General features: G+C 37.5%; 1 protein-coding gene across 5 annotated transcripts in view; it reads left to right on the top strand.

Annotated features, from left to right (window-relative positions):
* The window catches only part of ADAMTSL1 (ADAMTS like 1), an 861,052-nt gene that overhangs the window by 536,524 nt on the left and 308,432 nt on the right, over positions 1–16,096 (top strand). For all 5 annotated transcript variants that reach the window (XM_054689145.1, XM_054689144.1, XM_054689147.1 and 2 more), the window contains one exon: positions 2,637–2,764. In XM_054689145.1, the coding sequence (XP_054545120.1) occupies positions 2,637–2,764 (128 nt within the window). The remainder of the gene's footprint in view (positions 1–2,636; positions 2,765–16,096) is intronic.

The raw sequence follows: 16,096 nt of genomic DNA, 5'->3' as shown, positions 1-16,096 counted from the left end.
CATACAAAAATACTTTTGTGGCCTAGCTTTATTTTAATTAGCATAATGTCCTCAAGGTTTGTCCATGTTGTAGCATCACAATTGTCTTCCTTTGGTAAGACTGAGTAATATTCCACGTATGTAAGGACCACATTTTGTTTATCCATTCATCCACCCTTGGTAATTGGGTTGTTCCACCTTATGTGTTTTTTATATAGTAACTATTTTTTTCCTATTTAAGATAGACATTTTATTTTTTTATTTTTTAATTTTATTTTTTTAATTTTATTTTTATATAGTAACTATTTTAATCCTCACAATGACTTACTGACCTAGATCTCTTTGATAAGAAACTGAAGCATAAAGAGGTTGTAGCTAGGAAACTATGAAGCCACTATTTCATCCCAGGCCATGTAGGTCTGCCACTACCTGCACTTAACCATGACCTCTCCTACTCCTTTGAAATGATTTAGGGATTTCGGAATCTTAATAAAGCATGCACCAGCACACAATCCTTGATATAATACTTGGAAGCTGGTCTTATGACTTGACTTGAACAGGCTTTAATAATTCCAATAAGTAGTCAGTTTAACAGCTGAGTCCTATACTAATTGATTCTTGTAATCCCATTACTGTAAAACAATTTTCTGGGGGCAGGAAGATGGTTGTTTCTTTCCCAGTGACCTGTCCTTCTTGGATGCTATAACCTTGACTATAACTAGGTTTATACTCTTAATAAGTTTCCATTTATAGATTCTACTATATGCTAATCACATTACTTATATCATCTCAAATTCTCACAATGTTTTATAAGAGGTTACCCACCCCCATTGCCTCCATATCCCATGCTCTCCCTATATTCCATCAAAGTGCCAATCCTGCTTAGCTTGTTAGAGTAGATGAGATGGGGCACTTTCAGATTGGCATGACCAAAGACTGCTCTCCAGAGAAAAATACCAAAGATGAAGTTACCAGAATGCCTCACATCTTTTTTTTAAAGATTTATTTATTTATTTATAAAATCACTGGGTACAGTCAGAAGTGCGAGAGAGTGAGAGAATTCACCAGAGCCAGAGAGGGGAACAGAACAGGCAGACTGACGAAGTACACTGCTGAGGGGAGCAGCAGGTATGGTAGGAGGGGTCTGCATGCCATGTGGGACCCTGGTCGGTGGCCAGGGATTGAACCGGCGCTGCAGAGGCTGTGGGCAGCTTTGCAGCCCAGTGGCTCAAGCGCTGTGCCACCAGGGAGGCCCCTCACATGATCTTTACAGTATCTTTTTCCAAATATAAATTGTTTTGAAGGCTAACTTTTGTCATGTATGTGTATTTGATTGACATAAGAAGATAGCACTGTTAATATTGAGATACCATTTTTAGTTTATTCAGTAAAATAATTTGGCTGTAAATCACCTTAGCTGTTTATAGAGTTTTTGCTGTGGACTGAATTGTGTCCTCCCCCCATTCATATATGAAATATTTGGAGGTGGACTTTGGGGAGATAATTAGATTTAGATGAGGTCATGAGGCTGTAGCCCTCATGATGGGATTAATGCCCTTTCTGGCTCTCTCCATGTTAACACAAAATGGAGGGCTCACAAAGTGAGCCTACAATGAGAAGGTTCTCACCTGAAATCCAAAGGGAAAGCTCTAATGAGGAGTTGACCATGCTAGCTAGCATCCTGGTCTCAGATTTTTAGACTCCAAAATTGTGAGAAAATAAATTTCTATTATTTAAGTCACCCAGTTTATGGTAATTTCATTATGGCAATTTGAGCAGTCTAATACAACTGTGTATATGCATATGTGACACAGTCTCAATTTTTATAATATGATTATCGGTAACATTTGTTAGTGTAGCTAATCTGCCTATAGTATATGTGTGTATATTGGTATGTTTGATATTTTCCCATTTTATAGAAAGGAAAACAGGAATCAAAAAGTCATACACTGCTTGTTCAAGGACACAGTTATTAAAAAATGGAATCTATATTCAAATGCTGGCCATTTGAAACAATAAAGCCTAGCCTGTTAACTATGGCACACATTTAATCTTTGACTCATCTATGTAAGAAATGAGAAGCACAACATGGAGACCTGTACATAGCAAATATCCTGCAATAAATGCAGATTTTATTAGGAAACCTGTCAATAACATGTACATTTGCTTGCTAAAACCAATTCCTACATTATTCAAGCTATTTCATGTAGGTTTTCTAATTAATGAATTTGAAAACTGGAAATGACATTGCTTCACAAAAAATATATCTAGTATAAAACGTTACATTTTGGAAAGTAGGACTGATATGCACATGTCAAGCATCTCAGAGTGGAAACATCTCTGAGAGCAGCAAATTCTGGGCAAAATTATAATTTCAGCGCAATTTCTCTTTAACCCAGATTTCTACTTCTGGAACCTTCCTCCATTTGCTCCCTTTGTGCAATCTCTTGTCACCTTCAGTTATAGTCCAGGGTCTTTAAATTCAAATATCCCTCTCCCAAATATATAGACATTACTAAATTGGAACAAATAGAAAATTGGAGTGTGCTTTCTCCCAGCAAAGGTGTGATGTACAGACACATAAACCAGCCATATTTTAGATCATATGTTTTGGGTCTGTGAGGACATGATGGTGACCATCCTCTCCTTTCTCCCAGAGCTCCAGGACAGCGCGCTCAGAGGAAGAACGGGACGGCCTATGGGATGCGTGGGGCACCTGGAGCGAGTGTTCACGCACCTGCGGTGGTGGCGCCTCCTACTCACTGAGACGCTGCCTCAGCAACAAGTAAGTCCTGCAAGCATGGAGGGTAGGTGTGAGGAGTGGTTTTGCTAATGCTGAAGCATACCCTTTGTGGTCAGGGTCATGCAAGTATAGAGATGCACATAAATCCATGTTGAGAAAGGAAATGGAAGAAATGTATGAAGAATTAAATGTGTTTTCTTCATCTTCTCTAGGTATTTATATAATCTTACCTGATAAGCAATATAGGATTTGGCCCATTGACCAAACAGATTTTATCTGTTTTTATATTGAAGCTGGAAGGAGGATTAAATGAATCTCTTATATACTGTCAATGGGTATGTAGATTGATTGACACCCATGGAAAACAGTATGGCAGTCCTCAAAATATTAAAAGTAGATATACCATATGATCCAGCAATTCCACTTCTAGGTATTAAAATAATACAAAAACACTAGCTTGAAGGGATGTATACACGCTTATGTTCATTGCAGCACTATTTACATTAACCAAGGTATGCAAACCTAAATGCCCAAGGAGAGATGAGTGGATTAAGAGTTGTATATATATACAATGGAAAACTACTTATTTTCAAAAATGATGAAATCTTGCCATTTTTGACAACATGAACAGAACTGAAGGGGATTAAGTAAAATAAGTCAGAAGGAGAAAGACAAATACAAGAGGGTTTCACTTATGTGGAATATAAAGAAACAAAGGAATTGGCTAAAGAAAGCCAAAACAGACCCTAGAAATATGAATGTGGGGAGTACTAGAAAAAGGGGCCAGTGACCTGTGGTGGAGGATTATAGGTGCCATGGTGGAGGGTGTGGTATGGTAACATACATCTCAGGAGGTGTAGCCCATTCCTATAAATCATATACAGTGTTGTAAATGAACATTACCTCAATAAAAAGTGATTCATTTTTTAAAAAGTGATACATTTTAAGAAAATTCAAAAACAAATGAGCCTAATATCTTTATATTTTAGTTTCATAATATAATTTTTGCATCATCCTAACAAGTATGGTGATAATATCAACAATATTAACATTAACCCCATGTTTAAAGAGTTTGTTGGATTCCAGTGTTACCAAGTATCTTGCAAATGAGTTCTATATTGGCTTAGTTTTTTTACAAGTTGTAATGACAAGAGTGTCATTAATGTCTTTCAGCTCAGTGAGTCCCTAATGTCTCACAAAGTCCCTAATGTCTTTCAGTTCAATGCGTGATGCATGTAGAGTATAAGGTGATTGGGAAGAATAGATCCTGCAGTGGGAATTGGGGCCTGAGTAGTGAGAGTGATGATGAAGGTGAAAGTGAGAGTGGCTAATGATTTCTAAGCTGAAAGGAAAAAGCCTGAGGTGTTAGAATGGAAAGTCTTTACTTAGAATAATAACAATTCAAAACTGCTTCTTGAGCTGTGTGGTCTATGACTAGATTTTTTTTCTCCAAACTATAAAATATGAAGTACCATGGTAATAATTTTTAATGAAAAATTTTATTTGACAGTGAAAGTGTTATATGTAGCAAGTAAAAGTTTAGATCAAAATTACCATATAAAACATGAAAAAGAAGAAGGAAAAATATGCATCTACTGAATCTTCTAGACTTTCTTATAAATAACAGAAAAGAGTGGGATGTAGGTTCAGGAAAATGTCAATGTATTCTAGTAAGAGTGGGAATTTCTTGAAACCAGGGATTAAACTTTACTTTGAAATAAAGACGCCGAATATTCTGAAATATTCAGAGCCAATAACCATTTCTGTTCTATACAGGTCCCAGTGGAAATGCTGCAGCCTATCTTGCAAAATATTAGATCAGTTTTTCCATTCTGGTATTTGGGTTTGCAGTGAAGGTGGGTCTGTTGGATTGTATTCAGTAGGAAGTTTTCCCTGCCTTCATCAGAGGTTAGCATCACATCCAACCAGATCCCTGAACTGATAGGAAAGAGTTCAGCTTTCACCTCTGATTCACCTGTTCTCTTAATCTTGAATATCAGAACCTTTTTAAATCTTCACTACATGATACTACATGGTGATAGCACTGATAATAAACCTATAGCAGCAAAGCCAAAGTGTACAAATTTGGAATGTAACTATTATGTCATTTTCCCAAATTAGCATGATGGAGTATTCTATGAGGATGAGCCAAAACATGTGTCTCACAAAGTATAAGAAATGGATGGGAACTTCCATCGTGGCTCAGTGATGAAAATGTTACATTGTGAGAACTTTTACTGAGTGGCTGAGAAGCAGTTGAAGGGACAAATTAAAATCACAGATAAAATTCTGTCATTTGGCAATCACTTACTTGGCAATCATCAAATACTGATGTTATGTGAAATTAAAAATGACTGTTTTGTTAAGTACATTTAGACTCCAGTTGTTAGGACTTCACTAAAATACTACAGGAGATAACATTTATTTTTCCACTTATGGTGAGTTAGAAAAATAGACTATAAATTATGATACTGTAAATGTATAAAAGAAATGTCCCCATTTGACTTTCAAATATTGGAAAAATACATTCAGTAAATTTATGCCAGGCTACCTAGGAAGCTAGAAAAAAGTGAGGAGAAGGGTGAACCACTCATTCTACAGGGATTTGAAGAAGAAAACAGCCTCCCAGCAGATGGCATTTCCATATCCAGCAAAAACATAAAGATGCACCAAAAAAACAAATTAAATGACTGAATCAATCTAAGTTTCATTTGTCTCAAGAGAACTGAAATCAGCTCACGTCTGGGTAAACTCACCTGACAATACAAACCCTATGGAAAAATGTGGTCAAAATATGCCCCAGGACATGATAAATAGTCCTATCAAGATTTAAAAAAAGAAATACACAATGGCCAAAATAAGGCACCTGCTCAGAATGGGAGAGCAGAATGGTGCAGGAAAGCATGGTCTTTTGAAGTTGGGATGGGGAGGGAAGCAGGGAGGGAAATGTAGACAAACATAAAATAGAAACTCCTTTATTCCCAACTGTCAGTGCTGGATGCTGAGGAAAAAGCTCTGACTAGGATGACACTGAGCAGAATCCTTCCTTTGCCTCCTCCCGTCCTTTTCCTAAGGTTCACAGAAAGCAAGCAGTGCTCCATTTTTCCAATTTCTGATATGGGAGCATTGTTCATTGTGTTTACTTATAACTCTGGTTGGTGAAATAAAGACAGGCCTACATGTAAACCTTTTTCTACAATATTCACTTATTTCTGCAAGGTTGTCATTGAGAAACTCCATTAATGCAACTGTTGGTAAACTTCTCTTACCAAATGGTATACAGTTATCTTCTTTTATTACTTTTTATTAGAAAAGAGACAACATTATTTGTAGTCTATGTTGGTCTTTTATTGCAAATGAATTAAATAATGTGCCAACTACTGTGAGAAACTATTTCTTCTCTCTCCAGTTCTTCATGCCTCCCATGAAATAATTTGAAATGATATTTTAATTGCATTTTTTAATTGAGATAGACATTGGTTTACAGCACTGTATAATTCAGGAGTATAGGTTTACACTTCTTCAAATATATGTTGCCACATCAACTTCACCACCAAAACATCTGTTACCCTCCACCTTAGCCCATTGAGCTCCCTCTCCCCTTTATTCATCACCCCCACTCTCCCCTTCTGGTAGCCTCAGTTCTGTGGTCAAAGTTCTAGGGTTTGTTTCAGTTTACTTTTGTCTGTTCCTTGGTTTTGTTTCTTTATACTCCACCTAAATGAAATCATGAGGTGTTTGTCTTTTTCCTTCTAACTTTGGTTGTGTTTTTTAGCAGAAACTACTTCAACCTAAATTAAGCATATATATTATTGAATTTCATACTAAAGATTTGTCTCTGAGAGCTCTAGGTTTGTCTTCACTCAGTTAATTTAGCTTTGCCCATAAGAAGTTCCAGATGGATAAGGCACTTAATGTCATATGTACCACTGTATTAAGTCTATGCCAAGAGCAAGTTCAAGGGGGAAATTGCAGCTTGTTTGAGATGGCAGTGGTTCAGATAGCTGGATGCTCTTACGTATGGTATCAATCTTTACTTTCAAGGCTGAAAAAATTTTAAAGGTCTTTACAACCTTTTTTTTTTTTACTTCTGAAATTTCAAATTAACCTGCACACTTATTAATATTACAAAAGAATAGATTAACACTATAGATTGGTAAATCATTAAGAGTATGTAAATTCTAGCTGACTACATGAAGGGCTTGTCAGCTTCAGATAACAGTGAGAGGGGAAAACAACAGCTTTTGTGAAGGTGGAAACAGCCATTAAAAGTTTATGAATTTTGAAGTGAATTTTGTGTTGAATAAAATTGTTAGATGAACAAGAGTTAAAATCATCACACTGTGAGGGTGCCTAAAAAAGTAAGATTATAATGTTATTCCAGAAGGATGTGGCTGCCTGAATGGTGTCAATATAAACACAGAAAAATTAAAATAAATAGCCACAAGGAGTCTTAGAGGAATGGGGATGATTGCTCCAACTTCTCAATACATAATAATTGTGCTGAGAAGACGTAGGCTAACTTCTCTGAACTTCTAGTGGAAAACACATTTTTTCTCCTATAAAGTAGTGATATACTAATATAAATTTTAGTTAGCTAATTTCTAAATTATGTATAATAATAAATATTAAGAGAAAATTTATTATGTTAAAATTTGCCTTCTTAAACAAATATTTTCAAGTCATCTCATCTCTATCATAACATCCAATTAAAGTTCACAGGACTTGTTTTAAGAGGTTTTAAAACTTTCAGCTCAAGTGAGCTCCAAAGCAAGATTTATCTATTATTCTTCATCTAGTGTTTTATGTTACCATACTTGTTTACCTTGGAAATGTTTGGAGTTTTGTTTGAAAGAAGGATATACAGTTCAGAGGGGGTCTGACTACTCATGTCACTTGCATGAGGTGGTCTTTCCTTTGTGTTAGAGGAGGGGGCACATTTGGGGATGTATGTTTAAGTTGAAGTTGCCTGCCTTTTGCTTTTTAGGTCAAAGCTTCATCTAAATATATTACCAAGACTTCTGAGATGCTAGGTATTTTATGTCAGGTGTTTTGTTCTAAGATCAGATCCCCTTTCAAGGAAGGAGTACACTAAGTCCATTGACTTGTTTGGGACAAACTGAATGTCCAGTTTATCCTAAAAATAAGTTTGTTGGTATTAGAAATGGTTAGAAATATTTGATGTTCATAACTTTTACCAACCTTGTTTGGAGTCTGTAACTTTTGTCCGTTTTTTTCTTTTGATTTAAAAATTTCTTATTCACTTAGTTTAAGAGCGTTCTCAAATTTTTATTTCTCCTCAGTTTTCTTGTTTAACAATTTTATAGAGATATCTTTGACTCATAAAAATTATATTAAGTGTGCAATATGATGTTTTTATGTAAGTATTCATTGTATAAAGATTACAGTCGAGCTGAATAACATATCCATCACCTCTGCATAGTTCTGTATTTGTGTGTGTGTTAAGGTTGATTAAAAATCTGTCCTCTTAGCATATTACAAGTCTATAATACAGTATTGTTACCTGCCATCACCCTACTCTGCATTAGAGCTGCAAAAATCATTCATCTTGCATAATTGAAACTTTGTACCACTTTTGACTGATTTCCCCATTCCCTTGACACCATGGTTCTACTCTCTGATTTTATGAATTTGACTATTCTGCAGCAAATGAGATAATGCAGTTTTTGTTTGTTTCACTTACCACTATGTCCTCCAGCTTGATTCATGTTGTCACAAATGGCATATTACCTTCCTTGTTATGTCTAAATGCTATTCCAGTGTATATCACATTTTCTGCATCCATTCATCTGTCAATGGGAATTGAGGTTGTTTCACTAAACTTGGCTAATATGAATACTGCTACAAGAAACATGAGTGCACCTGTCTCCTTGAGATCCAAGTTTCATTTCCTTGGATTACATGCCCAGATGTGACCATATAGTAGTTACATTTTTTATTTCTGAGGAGAGTCTGTACCATTTTCCACAATGGGTTTACCAGTTTGCATCCCCATAACAGTGTGCAAGAGTTCCCTTTTCTCTATGTCCTCATCAATGCTTATCTGTTGTCTTTTTGATGCTAACCATTCTAACAGACATGCGGTGTTATCTCATTGTGAAATTGTTTTGCATTCCCTTATGATTAATGATGTTGAACACATTTTCATGTACTTTTTGACCATTTACAAGTTTTGTTTTGGGAAATGATCTTCAGGTGCTTTGCCCATTATTGATCTTTTTTTCTATTAAGCTATATGAGTTTCTTATATTTTTGATTCTCAGCAACTTACCAGATCTATGGTTTGTAAATATGTACATTATGTAGAATGCATTTTCACTGTTGGTTGTCTCCTGTGCAGAAATACTTTAGTTTGATGCAACTCCACTTGTCTGTTTTTGCTTTTGTCACCTATCTTTTTGGTGTCATGTCCAAAAAATTATTGCCAAGATCACTGTTAACAAACTATATTCCTATGTTTTCTTCTAGTATTTTCATAATTTCAGGTCTCACATTTAAATCTTTCATCCGTTTTGATTTGATCTCTGTACTTAACATGAGATGAGAGTTCAACTTTGTTCTGCATGTGGACATCCAGGTTTTTAAAATCCATTTCTTAGAGACTATTCTTGCTCCATTGTGTGTTTCTGGCAACTTGCCAAAGATTAGTTGGTCTTATATGCTTGGGTATATTTCTAGGTTCTCTATTCTGCTACATTGATCTCTGCTTGTTTTTATACCAATATCATGCAGCCTTTATTGCTATACCCATGTAATAGAGTTTAAAATCAGGAAGTATGATGCCTCCTACTTTATTCTAAGAATTTCCCCCAGTTTTGTAAAGATAACATATCTGCAGCAGTAGTGCTCAACCTTAGCTTTACTTTCAGATTATCTGGAAAACTTTAAAAAGAAGCACAAGAATATGGGCCCCATTAAGCCAATTAAATTAGAATCTCTAGAGATGGAACCCTGTTATTAGTGATTTCTTAATATCTCAGCTTATGATTTTGATGAGTATCCAGCATTTAAAAGCATTTCTTTACTGGAGGAATAATAGTAAAAGGATGAGGTTTTTGTCTCCTCTGAGAACTTAGAGCTTTGGGTAATAAAGAAAAAGGATGAATTTTCCTATAAAGACATTTCTTTCTGTTTAAATGCCTCGTGGAAGTTCCTGTAGGATGATCCAGTCTGCAGTGTGGGAGGAAAGACGTGGGCACCAACATGCCAGGACATAAAGTAGTGATTGCCCTTCCATAGTGCAAGCCAAGAGAATGGCTTTTCTGAGTAGTTATACAGTTGTCTTGTCTTAGTCAAGATCAGCCTTGCCCAAGTGGTAAATGAACTGGAGTGATTTCTTAAATTTTCTTCCATTATGTGATTAAGCCCAGAAATATGACTCCAGGATGTTAATGAATGACTAAGTTAATACCCAGTGATTGGAGTAGTTTATGAAATTTTTCTGAGACCCACTGGTCTTCAAATTTATTAAACTTCTTATCCATGGACTGGCATTTAAATTTTCACCTTCAATTCAACATCTGTCATTACATGTCTTCACCTACCAAAAATGAAAGAGTTCCTAATAAGACAGAATTTCCTCTGATTGGGTCCAGTTTGTACAACAGAAAAGTTCATCTAACTGTTTCTTCTTTTGATTACCAAGGAGTAGGGAAAGGAGGTAGAGGGAGGAGTGGTAGAGCAGAGACAGAAACACAAAGAAATAGAGAGACAGAGTGAGAAATTAAAAAGGGACACCAAAAATTAAGGCAAGAAGAGAGGGATGCAAGATTGGGGAATGGATGCTTCACCTGGAGACAGAAAGAACAAGTGTAGAACACTAAGGAACATCATATTTAAGTGTGATCTTCGGTCAAAGCCTGTACCTACATATACCAGACCTAAAAGAGTCAATCCCTACCTCTGAGCTGAGATGGAACTGCCTCGTCAAGACAGAGAACCTTTTCTAGCAGAGAGCCACATGTGGGCCCCCAGTTCTCATAACAGTGTATTTCATTGCTCTGAGAGAATCTTTTTCCTATTTTTTGATTATCCCTTTCTTTTTTTTTTTTAATCAAGCCATGGATTTTGAATCTTGGCCCCACTATTTCCTGATTATGTGACATTGGACTGGCTGTTTACTTTCCCTGGGATTTAGTTTTCTCCTCGAGTGGCAGTGCCTGGAAGAGACTAGGTATTTAGTAAAGATTTATATTGAAAGAACATCTAAGATTCCCCTGAACTCTAAAATGGAATGCGTGACCCTGATAGAGGCTTTCTCTTCCACATAAGTAGTCAAAAACCATTTGGCTAGATAGGATGAAGGCAGAAAAGCTGAGCTTAATATAAATGGTTTTAAAGAAAAATGTTGTGATTCTCCAGGCCCCCATTTTGCAGTGGACATCTGGGTGAAATGGGCAGATTGAAGAACTTTTGTCTCTAGCCAAAATAATTCATAAATTCCCAGCTTCAGGGTTGTATTGGGTGAGGTTGTGAGAGTCCTAGAGTTTCATAATATACATTTTCCTCATGGGGAAGATGGAAAAGTTGGACTTGGTGTTGCTAAAACACATTTGTTTTTATTCTCATTCTTTGCCTCTTTTGGCTACTGAACAAATGTAAGATCATTTGCAAACCTTATGGCATGTGTGTATGTATTATAAAGTGCATGTCCTTCCTGCTAGTGGATCTCAAGCCAAAGGCAGCAACCCCCTGGCTCCCACCCTGCCATCTTTCAGGGAGCAAATGCATTACAGTGACAAACACAACTTAGAGTAAATATGTGAAAATAAACATGTCCTTTAAAAAGAGCCACACTTTCTTTCCTTTGGTAGCTATTTAGTTTCATTTTAAACTTTTCATCTTTGGTTTATTATAGGAAGACTTTAATCAGGTTTCAGGGTTCAAAAATTTGGAGCAATGATGAGACCAAAAGTTCTTCATGACCTGGAATTATCCTTACAACATTTCCTTCTATTGTACTCTCTCCTTTTGCCTGCCTAGCTTCGTCCCATCCCACCTGCTCTCTCTCCCTTCCTCCTTCCCTCTTTTTCCCTTTCCCTCTTTCCTTTCCTCAAGAAATGCTTTGGATCTTTTTTGATCAGCAATCAAAAAAGATAAACTCCTGCCATTCTCAGCAACGAGGATGGAGCTAGAAGGAACTATGCTCAGTGAAATAATCCAGAAGGAAAAAGAAAATTATTGGATGGCTACACATAGCAGGAATATAGGGGAACCAAATAAGACATCAGTGTAAAAAAAAATAACAATACAAAACACAACAAAGCAAAAATGGACAATTATAAATCAGAGACATCCTGCAGGGGTGGGGGTGGGAGGGAGGAGCACAGGGGACTGAGGTGATGGTGCACAGGTGCACTGGGGAAGGAAATTCTATGGGGACTACACCTGAGGGGGTGGGGGATCACAAATATTGTTGAAAAATGAACAATGCTGTAAAAAAATTTAAAAATGAAAAAAAAATGCTTTGGAGAGCTAACAGTGTACCAGGTACTTTGCTAGGCACTGGGTCTCAGGAATCAGACATACAGGCTGCAGAAGGGAATAGCAAACAAAGAAACAAAAATATCTTTTCTAGGGCCTCCCCTGGTGGAGCAGCAGTTCAGCACTGGGCTGTGAGGCTGCCTGCAGCCTCTGCAGCGCCTGTTCGATCACTGGCCGCCGGCGAGGGTCCCACCAAAAATAAAATCTTTTCTAAAAGTAAAGAGAGATTGGGTGGCTGCAGAATTGTTCTCTGTGCCTCTTCTAATGAACCCTCTATCTACAGTGCCTCTTGCTTCCCACATCCAGTTCTCGAATCCTAAATGTGATTTTAAGTTTCCTCCCCAGTGTCCATCAATGTCTCTTTGCTGTATTATAAGCCATTTTGTTGGACCACTTAAAGTCACTTTCTTGTAGTCTGACTTTTACAGTATTTGTGTGTCACTGCTCCCCGTTAGACATCAGTCCTATGGACAGAGCGTAATCTTGCTTTTCTTTATATCTTCTTGCCTTGTACACAGTAGGTGCATAGTCACTGTCAGGAAATTTGCTGAATTGAATCTTAAGGCCAGGAGCCTACTATGGTACTTTGTGAAGCAGAAATATGAAGCGAGGGCTGCTTCTTGAATCCCCTTTTCTCCCATCACACTCTTGTGGCTCAAAGACATCTCACCTCAGTAAGTACCTTCATTCCTTCCTTCTCATCAACCTCCCTTTTGTTACTCCTTCCATTCCTAGTGTCCAGATCAGGCCCAATAACTGTTGACTGTGTGTTACAGTTGACCTATGAGCAAGATTGGTATAAACTGCTCAGGTCGACTTAGATGTTTGATTTTTCTCTCCACAGGTTCCTCATTCATGGAGTCAACCAACTGTGAATGTCAGTTGATTGATTGCCTGCATGAGGAACTCCATGGACATGAAGAGCACACTGTAAATGATACAAGAATTTTTGATAGAGCAGGGATCAGCCAGTGTCCACCTGTGTTGTTCAAAGGTTAGCTGTGTAATTTTGTGTGTTCTATGTGGACTGATGTGGATTTTTTTTCCCTACTGAATTATAACTTTGATAAGGGTCAGGGAAATCATTTTTGTATCTTCCAGAATGCCTGGTTTAGTACTTGCTCAGCTTGGATGTGCAATAAATGCGTTAAGTGACTGTAAACAAGAGTGTTATATAAGAGTGTGTTAACCAGGAGGCCCTGTTCGTGGGCTTACTTCCACTTTCAGGCTGTTTACTGTGCTTGGTCTCTCTAGGCCTGAGCAGCCTGCAAAAGAGCGTCTGCTGTGTTGGAAGCTGGACGTGGTCATGACAGTTTATACTGCCGTTGTTCTTGCTTGCTCCTTTTTTGATTACCTGAGCACCCACCTCCTCCTAACCCCAGCCCATATTTGTGAGAACTCGATTCTTTGTTGTAGCATGTCTGTCTTTGAAGAACAGGCAGAGATATGTAAAATCATACTTGTTTGGGGGAAAAAAAACTGGCAGTCATTTTTCTAGTTGTAATTTAGAACACACCAAACACTCGTAATAGCAAATAAACCAGTTTGAAACTCATAGGATAAACTCCAAAATTCAATCTGTAATATCCTCATGCGGGCCTAAACTTTAATTTTAACAGCTCCACAGCCACGGAACTGCTGCTCAAGATTGTATAGAAGCACAGAACAGCTTGCCTTAATTCCCTATAGTCTGGAGAAGATCAAACAACCAGAGGGGATGGCTTCTTATAATGTTTTCCCCAAATCTACATCATTTCCATTTATATTGAATTTGGACTCCACATTAAGTTTTAGTAACCCTCTCTGTATACATAAATTAGGGTCTCCAGGCTGGCACAGATTCAGAGTGTTTTTATAATGAAAGATTAGTATAGAACAGAGTGTTGAATCATAAAACAAAGGTTACAAAAATATGTTACTGATGCCAAAGGAACACTTTTAAGTCTAGACCTCAACTTGGGGCACTGTTTCTTAAATCTGGGCCTCTGGTACCCCCACTCTGTTTAAAATGTCTTTGAATATGCAGTCTTCAGGTTGACTCTTCCTGGGCTCCTTAGGCTGTGTGAGAGCTGCTGGCAGATGGCACAGGGCTGATGTGACACCAGGGCCACATCTGTCCCTGTCAGCTCACCTACTGATGGAGAAGGCCTGGCAGCCTGCTTCCTTGTTGTTTGTTGTATCATTACAACAGAGACCATTTTCAAAACCTACATTTATCAAGTTGTCATGATAGTTTGGCTTGTATATCTATCTACACAGAAAAAAATAAATCTCTCCCTTAACACTCATCTATTTGAGCCACGTGATGCATTGCACACATAAGAGACAGTGAAAAACGGATAGGCATCCTGCGTGGGATTCAGGGACCTTGCAAGTAAATGCTGAAGGCAAAAAAGATTTTTTATGTATGCATTTAAAATCCCCAAACACCAGGGGCCCATAGCTCCTCCTTGTTTCAGAGGTACTTTTCCACTGCTGGTTGTGTAGGCTGTGGATGTGTTGTTGCTAGAATTCAGTGACTTTGTGTAATGAAGGAGATTTACCCTCAAATAGGAAAAAACTGTGAAGCTTAGCCACAGAGGAGGTCAAAAATGCCCTTTAATGTTTAAGATCTGCTTTCCATAGGCAAGTATAACCAGATTAAACATCAGTTATTATGGAGAATCTTATAATCAGATTTCTTCTTCTTTGACAAAAGTGGTTGCCTGAGAGCATTTATGATTGGGGAAGACAGCAGAGGGGATTTGAAGTCATAGTCCAGACTAACTATACATTCATTAAATATTTGTTCAAAAAAATCCAAATTTATGAATATCAAGGTAGAACTCACTGGGGATGCACACTAGAACACTTCCATTTATTTAAAGATATACCATGAAATGAAAAAACAATGTAAGTATGATTTTCTGTACATTTTAATAGAGATACAATTTATGACATAAAACTTTGTGTAAATTTAATGTATGTAACATGCTGATTTGACACATGTATATATTGCAATATGATTACTATCTTAGCACCAGCTAATACCTCTATCACATCACATAATTATTTCTTTTTTTGTGGTGGGAACAATTAACATCTAGTCTCTTAGCAAGTCTGAGGTTTATAACATAGTATTGTTGCATTAGTCTAGAATCACTGCACTGCGTATTAGATTTCCAGAACTTGCATAACTACTTGTTGGAGATCTATATCCTTAAACAACATCTCCCCAATTCCCCCACCCGCACCCCAGGTCCCAGCAACCACCATTCTACTTTTTTTAATGTAGATACTTTTGCAAGGAGGGTTAGTAATGAATTGAGACCAAGCACCACACAGATAGTTTCCATGTGAACAAAGCTCATTTTAATTCTCATGAAAGATGCTCTAAATTAAAATTAAACAACTGGTTTAAACATGGAGTCAAATGCAGAGCACTAAAGCATGACTTTTTAAAGCACTGGAGAAACATAGGGGGAGGGAAATATGAGAAGATGGCACTCATGACCCACGGGCTGGCCTGCTCCCCTCTGCAAGACAAAATCACCACGAGCCCTCTGTGATGCACAAACCCCAATTCTGCATCATTTTGAACCATAGGTGAGGACCGTGAGCATGTGAGCATAGCTTTACATGGGTCCCGGTTCTTATAGCTTCCTTTTTAATAGCCAAGTTGATTAGTATCAAGTGTTGTCTCCTGAAAGAACCTCTTACAATAATGTGTCTGTAGAGAATGAAAAGCATCCTGACAGTGCATTTGCACTTCATTCCCTCGGGTATTTCCAGCATTTGTTATTCCTTTTGAGGTCTTTGTTAGAAGCCCCAGAAATGTAGACTTGTAACTGGCTCCCTGGGGATGCTCTCTTCCTATGTAACTCCAGAGAG

This window comes from Talpa occidentalis, unplaced genomic scaffold (genome assembly GCF_014898055.3).
Source record: "Talpa occidentalis isolate TD23 unplaced genomic scaffold, MPIMG_talOcc4v2.1 talOcc4.7, whole genome shotgun sequence".
NCBI lineage: Eukaryota > Metazoa > Chordata > Mammalia > Eulipotyphla > Talpidae > Talpa > Talpa occidentalis.
Note: the sequence above shows the minus strand (reverse complement) of the source record. Positions and strands in the feature narration are given on the sequence as shown.